The sequence below is a fragment of the Myotis lucifugus genome, unplaced genomic scaffold (genome assembly GCF_000147115.1).
Source record: "Myotis lucifugus unplaced genomic scaffold, Myoluc2.0 scaffold_513, whole genome shotgun sequence".
Classification (NCBI taxonomy): domain Eukaryota; kingdom Metazoa; phylum Chordata; class Mammalia; order Chiroptera; family Vespertilionidae; genus Myotis; species Myotis lucifugus.
Window position 1 is genome coordinate 330,750 of NW_005871561.1, and position 11,804 is coordinate 342,553.

An 11,804-nucleotide genomic window follows, 5' to 3' on the forward strand; every position below is an offset into this window, starting at 1 on the left:
ACTGTCTGTGTCCATTGGTTATGCTTATACGCATGCATACAAGTCCTTTGGTTGATCTCTTACCCGCCCCCCCCCCTTTGCCTTCCCTCTTAGGTTTTATTCATTTTTTTCAACATGTTTTTATTGATTTCAGAGGGGTAGGGAGAGGGAGAGAGAGAGAGAAACATCAATGTTGAGAGAGAATCATTGATCGGCTGCCTCCTGCACGCCCCCTACTGGGACCGAGCCTGCAACCCGGGCATGTGCCCTGACGGAGAATCAAACCATGACCTCCTGGTTCATAGGTAGATGCTCAAACCCTGAGCCACGCCGGCCGGGCAACATTTGTATTTCTTATTTGTGAACTATTGTCATAATACTGTGCCCTTACCCATTTTTCCATTTGGTGTTTCTCTCTCCCCCTTTCTTTCTTTGTTTTTATTTTCATTATTATTCTGTAGGAGCACTTTGTAGATTGAGAAATTAGCCCTGTGTCAGTGAAATAAGTTGCCAACATTTTCCCAGTTTGCTGTTTATCTTGTTACTTTGTCTCTGGTGTATTTACATTCAGAATATTAAAAATGTTTATGTGATAGACTTTATCAGTCTTTTCTTCTGCCTGTACTTAGAAAAGACTTCTCCACTTTGAGATTATTTATTTAAAATCCCCCAATATTTTCTAGTACTTGTATGGCTCTAATTTTTACATTTAAATCTTCCTCTGTCCAGAATTTATTTTCATGTAACACTTGAGATAGGCATTGAACCTGATTTTTCTCCAGATGGGGGAGCCCTTGTTAGAGACATTCACCTCAAATCGTGTCCAGTTTCTCTTCCTTTACAACTAACACCGAGTATCAGCAGAAACAAGCTGACATGGTGCCTCCCGGCCGAGCACCTCCCGCCCGAGCACCGGCCTGTCCGCTACCCGCACCCCCTGGCGCTGGGTCCTGGGGGGTCTGACGGGCTCCCTCAGGCCGGACCTGTCACATGTTTGCGGGTCTCTCCCTGCCTGTGTGCCCCAGCGCTCATGGGCCCAGCGCCACTGCGATGGGAGCAGCCCGCCCAGCCACCCCCTGTGCTGAGAGCCCAGCTGGTAGTGCTGGGCCAGCCCCCCGCGTGCGGACGGACAGGGCGCGGCTGCTACAGGCTCAGGCGCTGACATGAGGCTTAGCTACCCCTGAGTGGGGGCAGTCCAAACCCAGGGTCCCATTCCTACCCACAAAACCACATTGTCGCCGCCACTACGTCCACTTAGCTGTGACGCCTAACGCAGGCTCTCGTCTCCAGAGTCTGAATGCCATCCGCGACGAGGCCGACCTGGCCAGCATGGAGGCGAGGATCGTGGCGTACAGCGAGGACATCACCGAGCTGTCCAACGTGCTCATGACGCTGGAGATGCAGCTGGTGGAGCAGCTGGAGGTGCGCGGGGCCCTGGCAGGAGCCATGTGTGAGCGCCGCCGGTTCATCCCAGGGGGCTGGTGCTGCCGCTTCCTGCTCGCCGGCCCTGTTCGCTTTTACTGCGTTCCCCCCCCTCCCCCCACCCCCTACACTGAAGCGGTTCTCGCAGCAGCAGGGTGGCTCATTCCTCTGGAAGCCCCACCCACCCTGGAAGGGCCAGAGCCTCGGGAGAGGGTTTTGATTAGACCAAGGAGCTGCCGGTGCTCAGGGAGCAAGGTGGCCCCCACGGGGGGGAAGGAAGGCTCCCTGCCCCTCAGCCTGCAGTGCTGGCCATGCTGGCGCCTGCGATTCCGCACTAAATGTGGACCCGGAAAGTGCTGCTATCGACACCCCACACCTCGCCCCCAGTGACAGGCGTGTTCACAGGCTGTCTGCGAGTCGGAGGGGCTGTGATGAATGGAACCTCATTGGATGCTGCCATGGCTGGGCCAAGAGATAGTCCCTGACCAATGCCTCCCCTGCCCGTGGCACCTCGGACTCGGAGAGATTCCCACCTCGCAGAGCAGACGCTGCCCACAGACCCCGAGCCTCAGGGCATCTTAGGCAGCGGCTCCCAACGTGCCAGGGTTCCCAGAGCCCAGGCGTGTCATGCTGGTGGTGTCATCAGACCCGTGCACAGCGCCTGAAAGGCTGTAACTACTGTGGAGCTTTTCAGTGACCCTATGTGCTTCCCTGCAGCAGTGTTCACACACGTTTGGAGCGTGTGCAATGTCTCGGCCTGCAGCCCGTCCCCAGGCTCCTGGAGGCTCCCTGCCCCTGGGAGCCCTAGTCTATGCGGATTGAGGGTGTGGCCAGTCCTGGGCTGCTAGGGTCGCAGGCTTCACCCTGCTTCATCTGCCATTGTTCCCGCAATCAACATGAAACCCCGGTTAGGCCGGGGGCCCTGATGAGCACCGGGTGCAGCAATGCAGGGGTTCCCTCAGGGCACGGATGGGGGAAGGGAACAGCCAGGATCACTGAGGGTTCCTCTCTGCCAGGCACCGTGCAAAGCATTTTGTGTGAAGTAACCTATTTAAGCTTCACCACAACTCCATGAGACAGGTACTACAAAGGAAACCCATTTCATAGATGAGGAAGCTGAGGCCCAGGGAGGTTAAATGACATTCCCAGAGTTACATACAATGGAGCAGGGATGCTGATGCGGGCAGTCCGGATCTTACTGACACCCTCCCTGTCATCTGGAGGTGATGCCACTGGGAGGCCAGAGGAAGGAGACTAGCTGTGTGTGTGTGTGTGTGTGTGTGTGTGTGTGTGTGTGTCTTGGGGGTGGCGGTGGAGGCGTTAAGACCAGAACAGGTGTTCCCGGCAGAGGGAACAGGCAGAGGCCTGGAGAAAGCATCGCAGTAACTATTCAAGGGGCGGTGAGTGAACTGGAATGGCCAGAGAGCAATGGGCTGGGGTCAGAGGTCAGGAGGGAGAAGTAGGGTCAGGGCACCAACATCTGCGGAGAAGGCCCGTGTGGCGTCTTCGTCCTGAAGCTGTGAGTAGAGGAGGTGCCGGCCTTTGCTCTGAGGCTCGGGCAGTCAGGTTCCTGTCCAATACGCATGCTCACCGTGCTCTTCCCCTTTTCCAGGAGACGATAAACATGTTCGAGAGGAACATCGTCGACATGGTGGGGCTCTTTGTCGAAAATGTCCAAAGCCTATATCCTTTCCTCTGCGACCGTGGATGGGAGGCGCTGCTGGGCCCCGGGGCTTATCCCAGCCACGACTCTGCTCCCCGCCTCCAGCTTAACGAAGGCAGGGAAGGGTACCCCTTCCGCACAGACCCGACAGGATGCCCACGAGTAGGGTTCCCTTCCAGGAGGCACCTGGGTCGGGCGCCTGCCCTTCACGCCACCAGTGCCACAGGCATCGTCAGAGAGAGAAAAGTGGCACCTTGCTGTTTGCCGGAAATCCACCTGCCGTCTGCTCGACGGGAAGGCCTGTGCCTCCACCAGGACGCTCTCGTCCGTCACAGGAACCTGCCGGTGGGACGCTCCACCTAAGGACAAAAGCTCCCTTCACGGGAGGAGCCGTGGCACACCGGGCGCTGAGTGTTCCTGGTCGGAGGGGAGTCCCCAACCAGAACCACCCCAGCTTTGCTCCAGGAGCTGCAGCAGGGCTGCTGTTCTGGGTGTGGTTGGAGGAGCCGTGTTTGCAACAGAAGTCCTGGAGGGTTATTCCCAAACGACTCGAGGACAGACCACACCCCAGAGTTCCCCCCTCCCTGTGTTGCAGGTAGACACACCCAGGGGGCGGGACAACCTCCAAGTTGCAGACGCTGACAAATTACTCATAATGAGCCGGCAGGCTAAGTCCCTGGGTCAGAAGCCCACATCTGGGCATGACCAACCCTTCTGCCACCTGCACTCAGAGCCCTGTCCTGTGTGAGACAACGGCTATGGTCCACCCCAGAAGTAACCCCTGGTCCTGCCCTCCTGGGCCCCTAGTCCCACAGGAAACACAAGTTATAGAGGCGGTGAGTGGAGCAGCTGGCCCAGAGACCAGGCCGCAGCCTCCCAAGGGAGGGCCCCCCACAGGGACCAGGTGGGCCTGTGGGGGAACTTAGCCAGCAGGAGAGACAGCCTAGGCAAAGGTCCTGAGGAAGAGTCGGAGCTCTGGGTCCGAGAGGAGGCCCCTCGGCCACACTGGAGAGTGGGAGGCTCCTGGAGAGAGAGCCGAGAGCGCAGGAGGGACGGTGTGCACCTGCGTCCCTAGCCACTCGCTGCGCGGGAGGGAGGGCTGGAGCGCCGGCCAGGTCTCAGTGTACAGACAGGTGCGGAGGCGGTGGCATGGAGAGAAGTGGGCGGCGGAGGGACACTCGGGAGCCCAGGGCCAGGGTCAGTGAGAAGCAGGGATGTGAATGGGACGGGGTCAGGCTGGCCCGGGCTGAGGTGCGCATGAGGAGACAGCTGTGAAGGCCACGGTGCACTGCACCCCAGCGCTTGCCCTTGGCCCTTAAGAGTCTGCTGTCATCTAATGAAAATGACCAGCCCGAGGCCGGGCCGCCCGCCGCTGCACCCGGCCTTTGCTTAACTCTCGGCTGCACCATGGCCCAGTGCCGGGACCTGGAGAACCACCACCACGAGAAGCTCCTGGAGATCGCCATCAACACCCTGGAGAAGGTCGTCAAGGGCGAGCTCGACGAGGACCTGCCTGAGGACGTGCGGGCGGTGAGTGGGACTGGGGTGCGGGCGTGTGGTGGAGGCGGAGGCTTGTTGGGGGCCGGGCCGGGCAGAGCCCACCCCAGCTCTGTGGCTCCAGTAAGCCTGGAGACCGCTGGGGCCTCAGTGTCCTCATCTGCAAAAGGGAACAATAATGCCCTTTGGCAGAAGAAACAGGCTAACAAACACCTGGGGGGGGGGGGCCTAGCTAGAGGCGCATAATAATCAGGTGTTTCACCGACCTGAGAGCTGTGGGGCCTCTGGCGTTTCCTAGGAGAGGCGCTACACATAGGCACTAAGGTCCGCTCCCCAAAGGCCTTTAGCCCTCCAGTCTCCGCGGGGAAGCACTGCTGAGGCGGGAGCAGCCGCGCCATTGCTGGTCCAGCTCCTCGCGGCCCTTCCCCAGCACAGCCAGTGATGGCGTCACAGCCCAGGTCAGCCTGAGCCCCACGCTCCCCGGTGTGGCGCTGGGTGTGGCGCTGGGTGGGCAGCAGGGGTCAGGTCTCTGGGAAGACCACGGTCAGCGAGAGAAGGCCCAGGCCCAGATACCTTCCTGTCAGGAGCAGTTGGTTTCCTCATCGTTCATCCCAGCCAGTGTCTCCGCTTCTCCACCTCCATGTTACCACCAAGTCAGGCCCCATCGGCTCTGCCTGGACCACGCCTCCTGCAGGCTGCTCCCACCCGGGCCAGAGAACCTCTGAAAACCCACACACAGCATTCTGTGCTTTTGCACACATTCTCTCATGGCTTCCCTGCTGTTCATCCTAACCCTCCAGACCAAGCATGTGAAATGCTAAGGCTAACACAGGCCAAATAAACAAGGTGGAAGTTTCTGTGGGCTGCAAACAAACAAAAGCTTCTATTTTCACAAAAACGTAGGTTTATTTCGATAGAGACATGCTGAATACAAAGGGCTGAAATAAATGAGTCATTGTTAACATAAAATAATAGAACATTTTAATAAAAATTAATATTTTGGAGGAGAAACAAAGATGGCGGCATAGGTAAGCACCTGAAATTGCTGCCTCGAACAACCACTTCAAAAATACAACTAAAAGACAAAACGGACATCATCCAGAACCACAGGAAGGCTGGCTGAGTGGAAATTCTACAACTAGAAGGAAAGAGAAAAGCACACTGAGACTCAGAGGAGGTGCGGAAGTAAAGTGCAGAGGTACGGAGGCGCACGCGCAAAGGGCTGGCAACTGAGGACGCGGTTGTCTTTTTCAATCGGGAGGGAGTCTCAAGCTCCTGACTGCTCTGAACTCCAGTTCCGGGCAAGTCTCTGGGGACCCAGACTCATACGGGGAGAAACTGGACTGTTTGGCATCGGTCGGAACTCGAGGGCGGCTTTCTCTCAGAGGTGCTTGCAGCCATTACCATGAGACACTGAGACCTGGGGCCTCTTAGGGCAGGGCTGAGGATCAGCCATAGCTGTTTGCTCCATACAACAGCCATACCTGTTGATTCCCTGAGCACCCGCCCCACCCAAGCTGTGTGCAGAGGCTTTTGCATATGAATGGCTTGGCTCTTTGCAATCTAAAATTACCTAACAAAATGCAACTGGGTCAGAGAGACCCAGAACATTCAAAAGAAGGCCCACAGCTTCACAGCAGGGCCTCATCTGGGCACCACCAAACCCCAAACAAGGAAGAGGAATCTGCAGATCACTCCGTAGCTCCTGCTGGGTAGCCTCAGGCAGAGGCTAAATTAGCACCTCCTTAGAGATCCAAGAGCTAGTGTACCCAGTGGTCAGAGTGGGACCCTCCATATTACAACTCCTTAGATCCATAAGGGACACACTCAGGGGGCAGACTCAGTGAGCACCAAAGCCCCATGAAGCAAGTCTTGCCCCGGAGGGGTGTCTCCAGCACAGAAGTTCTCCCACTGCAGACACAGCTGATTCTCACAGCCAGCTGGCCTGGAGGTCAATCCCTCCCAGTGTTACCTACAACAATCAAGGCTTAACTACAACAAGACTGTGCACAAAGCCCACAAGGGGGGTGCACTAAGAGTGTCTACCTCAGGTAATTGGGGAGGCTGAGCCACTGGGCCCTATAGGACACCTAGTACAGAAAGCCACTCTATCGACACAGCGAAGCATAAAAAATGCGGAGACAAAGAAAAAGGACACAAATGACAGAAATGGAGGAAAGCAAACTACTGGATATAGAGGTCAAAACCACACTTTTAAGGTTTTTCAAGAATTTTCTAGAAACCGCTGATAAACTTAATGAGACCCTCAAGAAATCTAATGAGACCCTCGATGTTGTGATAAAGGCCCAACTAGAAATTAAGCATACACTGACTGAAATAAAGAATATTATACAGAGTTCCAACAGCAGACTAGAGGATCGCAAGAATCAAGTCAAAGATTTGAAATACGAAGAAGCAAAAAACCCCCAACTGGAAAAGCAAAATGAAAAAAGAATCCAAAGATATGAAGATAGTGTAAGGAGCCTTTGGGACAGCTTCAAGCGTACCAACATCCGAATTATAGGGGTGCCAGAAGAAGAGAGAGAGCAAGATATTGAAAACCTCTTTGAAGAAATAATGACAGAAAACTTCCCCTACCTGCTGAAAGAAATAGACTTACAAGTCCAGGAAGCGCAGAGAACCCCAAACAAAAGGAATCCAAAGAGGACCACACCAAGACACATCATAATTAAAATGCCAAGAGCAAAAGACAAAGAGAGAATCTTAAAAGCAGCAAGAGAAAGACAGTCAGTTACCTACAAGGGAGTACCCATACGACTGTCAGCTGATTTCTCAACAGAAACTTTGCAGGCCAGAAGGGAGTGGCAAGAAATATTCAAAGTGATGAATACCAAGAACCTACAACCAAGATTTCTTTATCCAGATGAAGCTATCATTCAGAATTGAAGGTCAGATAAAGAGCTTCACAGATAAGAAAAAGCTAAAGGAGTTCATCACCACCAAACCAGTATTATATGAAATGCTGAAAGGTATCCTTTAAGAAGAGGAAGAAGAAGAAAAAGGTAAAGATACAAATTATGAACAACAAATACACATCTATCAACAAGTGAATCTAAAAATCAAGTGAATAAATAATCTGATGAACAGAATAAACTGGTGATTATAATAGAATCAGGGACATAGGAAGGGAATGGACTGACTATTCTTGGGGGGGAAAGGGTGTGGGGGATGCGGGAAGAGACTGGACAATAATCGTGCACCTATGGACGAGTACAGTGGGGGGGGTGATGGTGGGTGGGGGGGGGAACGGGTGGAGGGGAGCTATGGGGGGAAAAGAGGAACAACTGTAATAATCTGAACAATAAAGATTTAATTTAAAAAAAATAAAAGAAGAGGTTCTTTATGGCCACAAGGCCCACAGGACAGGGTGGCTGCTGCTGCTCAAGGGCTCTGCACACGCCGCTCCACCTCAGGGCTTCTGACCTGAGAAATGGGAGGGGATCTACAATAGTCTCCCCACAGGAACTGTTTTGAAGGCACACTGACGTCGTCACCATTTTAGGCCACCTGGAGTCCAGAAACAACTTGAAACTTGCATTTTAAAATCATTTCTTAAATCAGATTCCTTTCATTTGTATTTTAAAAAGTCACAGTTTTTCATAACCAATCCTTACCTCATCCATTCCAAGCTGACTCCACTTCCCACAGCTTCCAAAACAGTCTTCTACATATTCAAACTTTGTGGGAGGACGTTTCTCTGCTTGGCTTAAGAGATCAGCTGTAACCCACTTTTTTTTGAAGGGGGGAATCTCATTTATTTTGAATATATTTTTATTGATTTCAAAGAGGAGAGGGCAAACATTAATGATGAGAATCATGGATCGGCTGCCTCCTGCACGCCCCCTACTGGGAATTGAGCCCGCAACGAGGGCATGTGCCCTGACCGGGAATCAAACCTGGGACCCTTCAGTCCGCAGGCCGACGCTCTATCCACTGAGCCAAACCAGCCAAGGCTGTAACCCACTGTTTAAAATGAAGAACGAGGACCTTGGGTGGATGCTGGGGCTGTGCTGGTTTGGGAACAGCTGGCTCAGCCTCTGCAGTGCCCGCTGCCTGAGGCTCACGGCAGGCAGGTGGCATGTGTCTGCACCTTCCCAGAGCCTGGCCTGGGACCTGCTATGCACAGAGGAAGAATGTAATGACACTTGTCACTTCTGTGCGACGGTGCTAGCTGCGCCCCTAGAGGCCCCACTCCCCACATCAGCCAGCGTGGCTTCTCCATTCAGGATTCTGTGGAAACCAGCATCCCATGAAATAGTAACAGGTTTTACTCTGAAAAGAAGTCTGTGGCCAAATAAGTTGCAAAACTGAAAGTTAGTTTCTTTCCCACAGGACTTCCCGGAGCTGCCGCTGGACAGCTCTGTGCACCGTGAAATTCAGGCTGTGCAAACTTCCCACATGTATCTGACCAAAGAATGCTCGTTTTTTTCCAGAAATATGAACATCTCAAGATTGCACAGAACATATTTTGGAGACTATTAACTTAACCTCTACTATACAAAAGAACAAACAAGTACCCTCCCACCGAGTTTTTTGAGATACAAGCCGTCTCTCGGCCGATTTATTGCTTTGAGTTGCGAGCTAAAATTCGGGTTACGAGCCAGCTTCAGATACCCCACCGCTAGTTGGCGCAGCGAACATCACAGTGAACGCCACAACAGCAGCCCAGCATCACGTGTCTCACTCATTCACTTTTTTATTTGACATACGAGTAATTTGAGTTACGAGCTCCATCACGGAACGAATTAAACTCGTAAGTCAAGGCCCCACTGTACTGCCCTTCCCAGGGGAGGGGACGATGCTTGCTGAGCGCTTTGGCAGCTTCCCTGCCTGGGAAATGATGCCACTTAAATTTCTTTTTTATAATATTACATTTTATAATATTTCATAACAAAGTGTTACATAACAAAATTTCTTCCACCCAGTTTAATCGTTGGCTTAGTTAATAACAAGAGTGTAAGGAAAAGCAATGTGGTTGGGTGGGCTTCCCCTTTGAAATCTTGCTTCAACCTTTGACATAGAGCCATTCGGAGGTCTGGTTCTAGCTGAGTTCATTTTCATGGCTGTCGGAGCTAATTCAACGAGGAGCGATGGATGCCACTTGATTTTCAACTGTGCCAGGCACACAGCACCACAGTGTGAACACCTAGCACCAGCCAGGCCTCATGGAGGGTGGTTCAACTTTTTACAAGGTCAGGAATGCAAGGAGGCAGGAGACCCTGCGTGCGAGGCCAGGCTGGAGCTGGTGAGGGTGAACAGCGTGGAGAAGCCACGTGGCAGGGCCTTCCGTCCTCAGAGCAGCCTCGCACTTCCCACCCGAGCTGCAAGGGTCCAGGCCGACGAGGGGGAACCACTGTGAGAGCCAATGTCCTCAGTGAGGTCAGCTCTGGGCAGCCTTTGCCTTCTCCCCAGGATTGCAGTCCGTGCCCTGGTTGACCCTTTTCCATGACAGCACAGCACCGCCCCCACCAGCCGGACGCTCGGTGCTCCTTCCTCTCTGCTCCCTGCTTTGCTCAGGGAGTAACGAGACACACTTGCTCATTTCATCTTCTGCTCACCAGCTTTTTGTGGACAAAGACACAATTGTGAATGCTGTTGGGACATCACATGACATCCACCTTCTCAAGATTGACAACCGAGAAGATGAGCTGGTGACCAGAGTCAACTCTTGGTGCACACACTTAGTGGGCAAGGTGAGTACCTGTGGCGTGGCCAGGGAGGAGCGGGGACTCTGCGAAAAGAAACGAGGAAGTGAAACTACCGAATTCTCCACTGGAGACTGCAGGTTGCCCGGTCCGGTGCTTCATCACTTTTCTCTTACCTCAACTGCAGGGTGTCCCAGAACGTATACACTCTAACAGCTGATAGCTCAATTGGTGTTTGTTTCCTTTCGGATTTTACCCACTGGGATGAGTAATGAGTCAGTGTGTACACACTTTTGGGGGAACACCTGCATGTAGGTGGGTTAAGCAGAACCCAGGGAGCTGTGGGGTAAATGAGAGACATAACTATGCAAAATTCAAAGAACTACTTTTCTTTCCCTCAAACTGGACTCAGTGAGATATTAATCGATTCTCTGACCCAAGGAAACTGGGCTTTGGTTTCACCCTCAGATTCACAAGGATGAGATCATGAGGAACCGCAAGCGAGTGAAGGAGATCAATCAATACATCGACCACATGCAGAATGAACTGGACAACCTCGACAGTGGCGACATTCTAGATTAGGGGTGTCTGCCCAGAGAGTCCCTCGGAAAACACAGCACTTGGCCCTGCCAGGGGAGAGTGGGGATTCTCAGCCCACAGCCCCCAATGCCATCCTTCCACCACCCCTGCACAAACTCCCAAATGTAGACAGAAATAAAGGCCCGGTGTCACCGAGTCTCCCTTCTTTAGAGAGGTATCAGAATTTCACGTTTGTGTATGAGCAGCAGTAAGCCCGCTTCCTGAGAGCCATTCCCCAGGGCCTGCTGTGGGCTGTGCTCCTGGCCGTGCGCCACTCCCCTGCCGGGCCAGGCGGGCTGCGGCTGCAGGGGAGGCCGCCAGTGTGGGCCGAGCTGCTCTCCTCTGGGTGCTGCGGAGGGAAGCCAGAGCGCCGAGGCGCAGCAGCACAAGGCAGAGGCTGCGGCTGCGTGACAGAGCTTGGCCGCAGGGATGCAGAGACCCTGCGGAGGTGAAGAGCACAGGTGGGCGTCCACGTCACCCCTGCAGCCTGAGCTCGGTGTAGTGCGGGCGTGACCGTGCCTTCTCTGAGCACAAGCCTGAGAGGAGTGGCGAAGCACCTGGCGTGTGGCAGGGCCCCGGGACTGGGAGTGAGGCCCTTTGCCACTCAGCAAGCCGGTGCTCCTGAACGGGACTGCAGCTTCCGCACCCCGGGCCCTGGCACGTGGCACCCCCGCCTCCCAGGACTGTGCAGACAGCCATGTGCTCGTCAGGGGGCCTTGCCCAGGCCGCCAGGTCTCTTCGTCCAGAAATAATGGGCATTTCTACTTTCAAGAGTACATTATTACTTTTTTCCTGAAATAGTAGGAACAGGTAGAAACAATCAGCTTAGACCAAAAAGGACTCACTTTCCAAAGATCGTTTGACTAAACACCCGGGGAAAAGCTTTTGGGCTGAGGGTCGAGGGCCCCACAGAGACAGAGTCCATGGAGCTGTTTGTGGCCGGGGTGACGACAGGCGGCAGGTACCAACCTGCTGAGGATCTAGGTGAGCCCCAGGTA

At 53.7% G+C, this 11,804-nt stretch overlaps 1 protein-coding gene across 1 annotated transcript in view; it reads left to right on the forward strand.

Moving 5' to 3' along the window:
• Positions 1–11,762, forward strand: part of DRC3 (dynein regulatory complex subunit 3) — a 47,232-nt gene extending 35,470 nt beyond the window's left edge. Inside the window, exons 12-16 of the mRNA XM_023745062.1 lie at positions 1,185–1,401; positions 3,014–3,084; positions 4,471–4,594; positions 10,144–10,275; positions 10,696–11,762. Coding sequence (XP_023600830.1) covers positions 1,185–1,401; positions 3,014–3,084; positions 4,471–4,594; positions 10,144–10,275; positions 10,696–10,809 — 658 coding nt within the window. The 3' untranslated portion in view covers positions 10,810–11,762. The remainder of the gene's footprint in view (positions 1–1,184; positions 1,402–3,013; positions 3,085–4,470; positions 4,595–10,143; positions 10,276–10,695) is intronic.
• Positions 11,763–11,804: the final 42 nt, after the last annotated feature.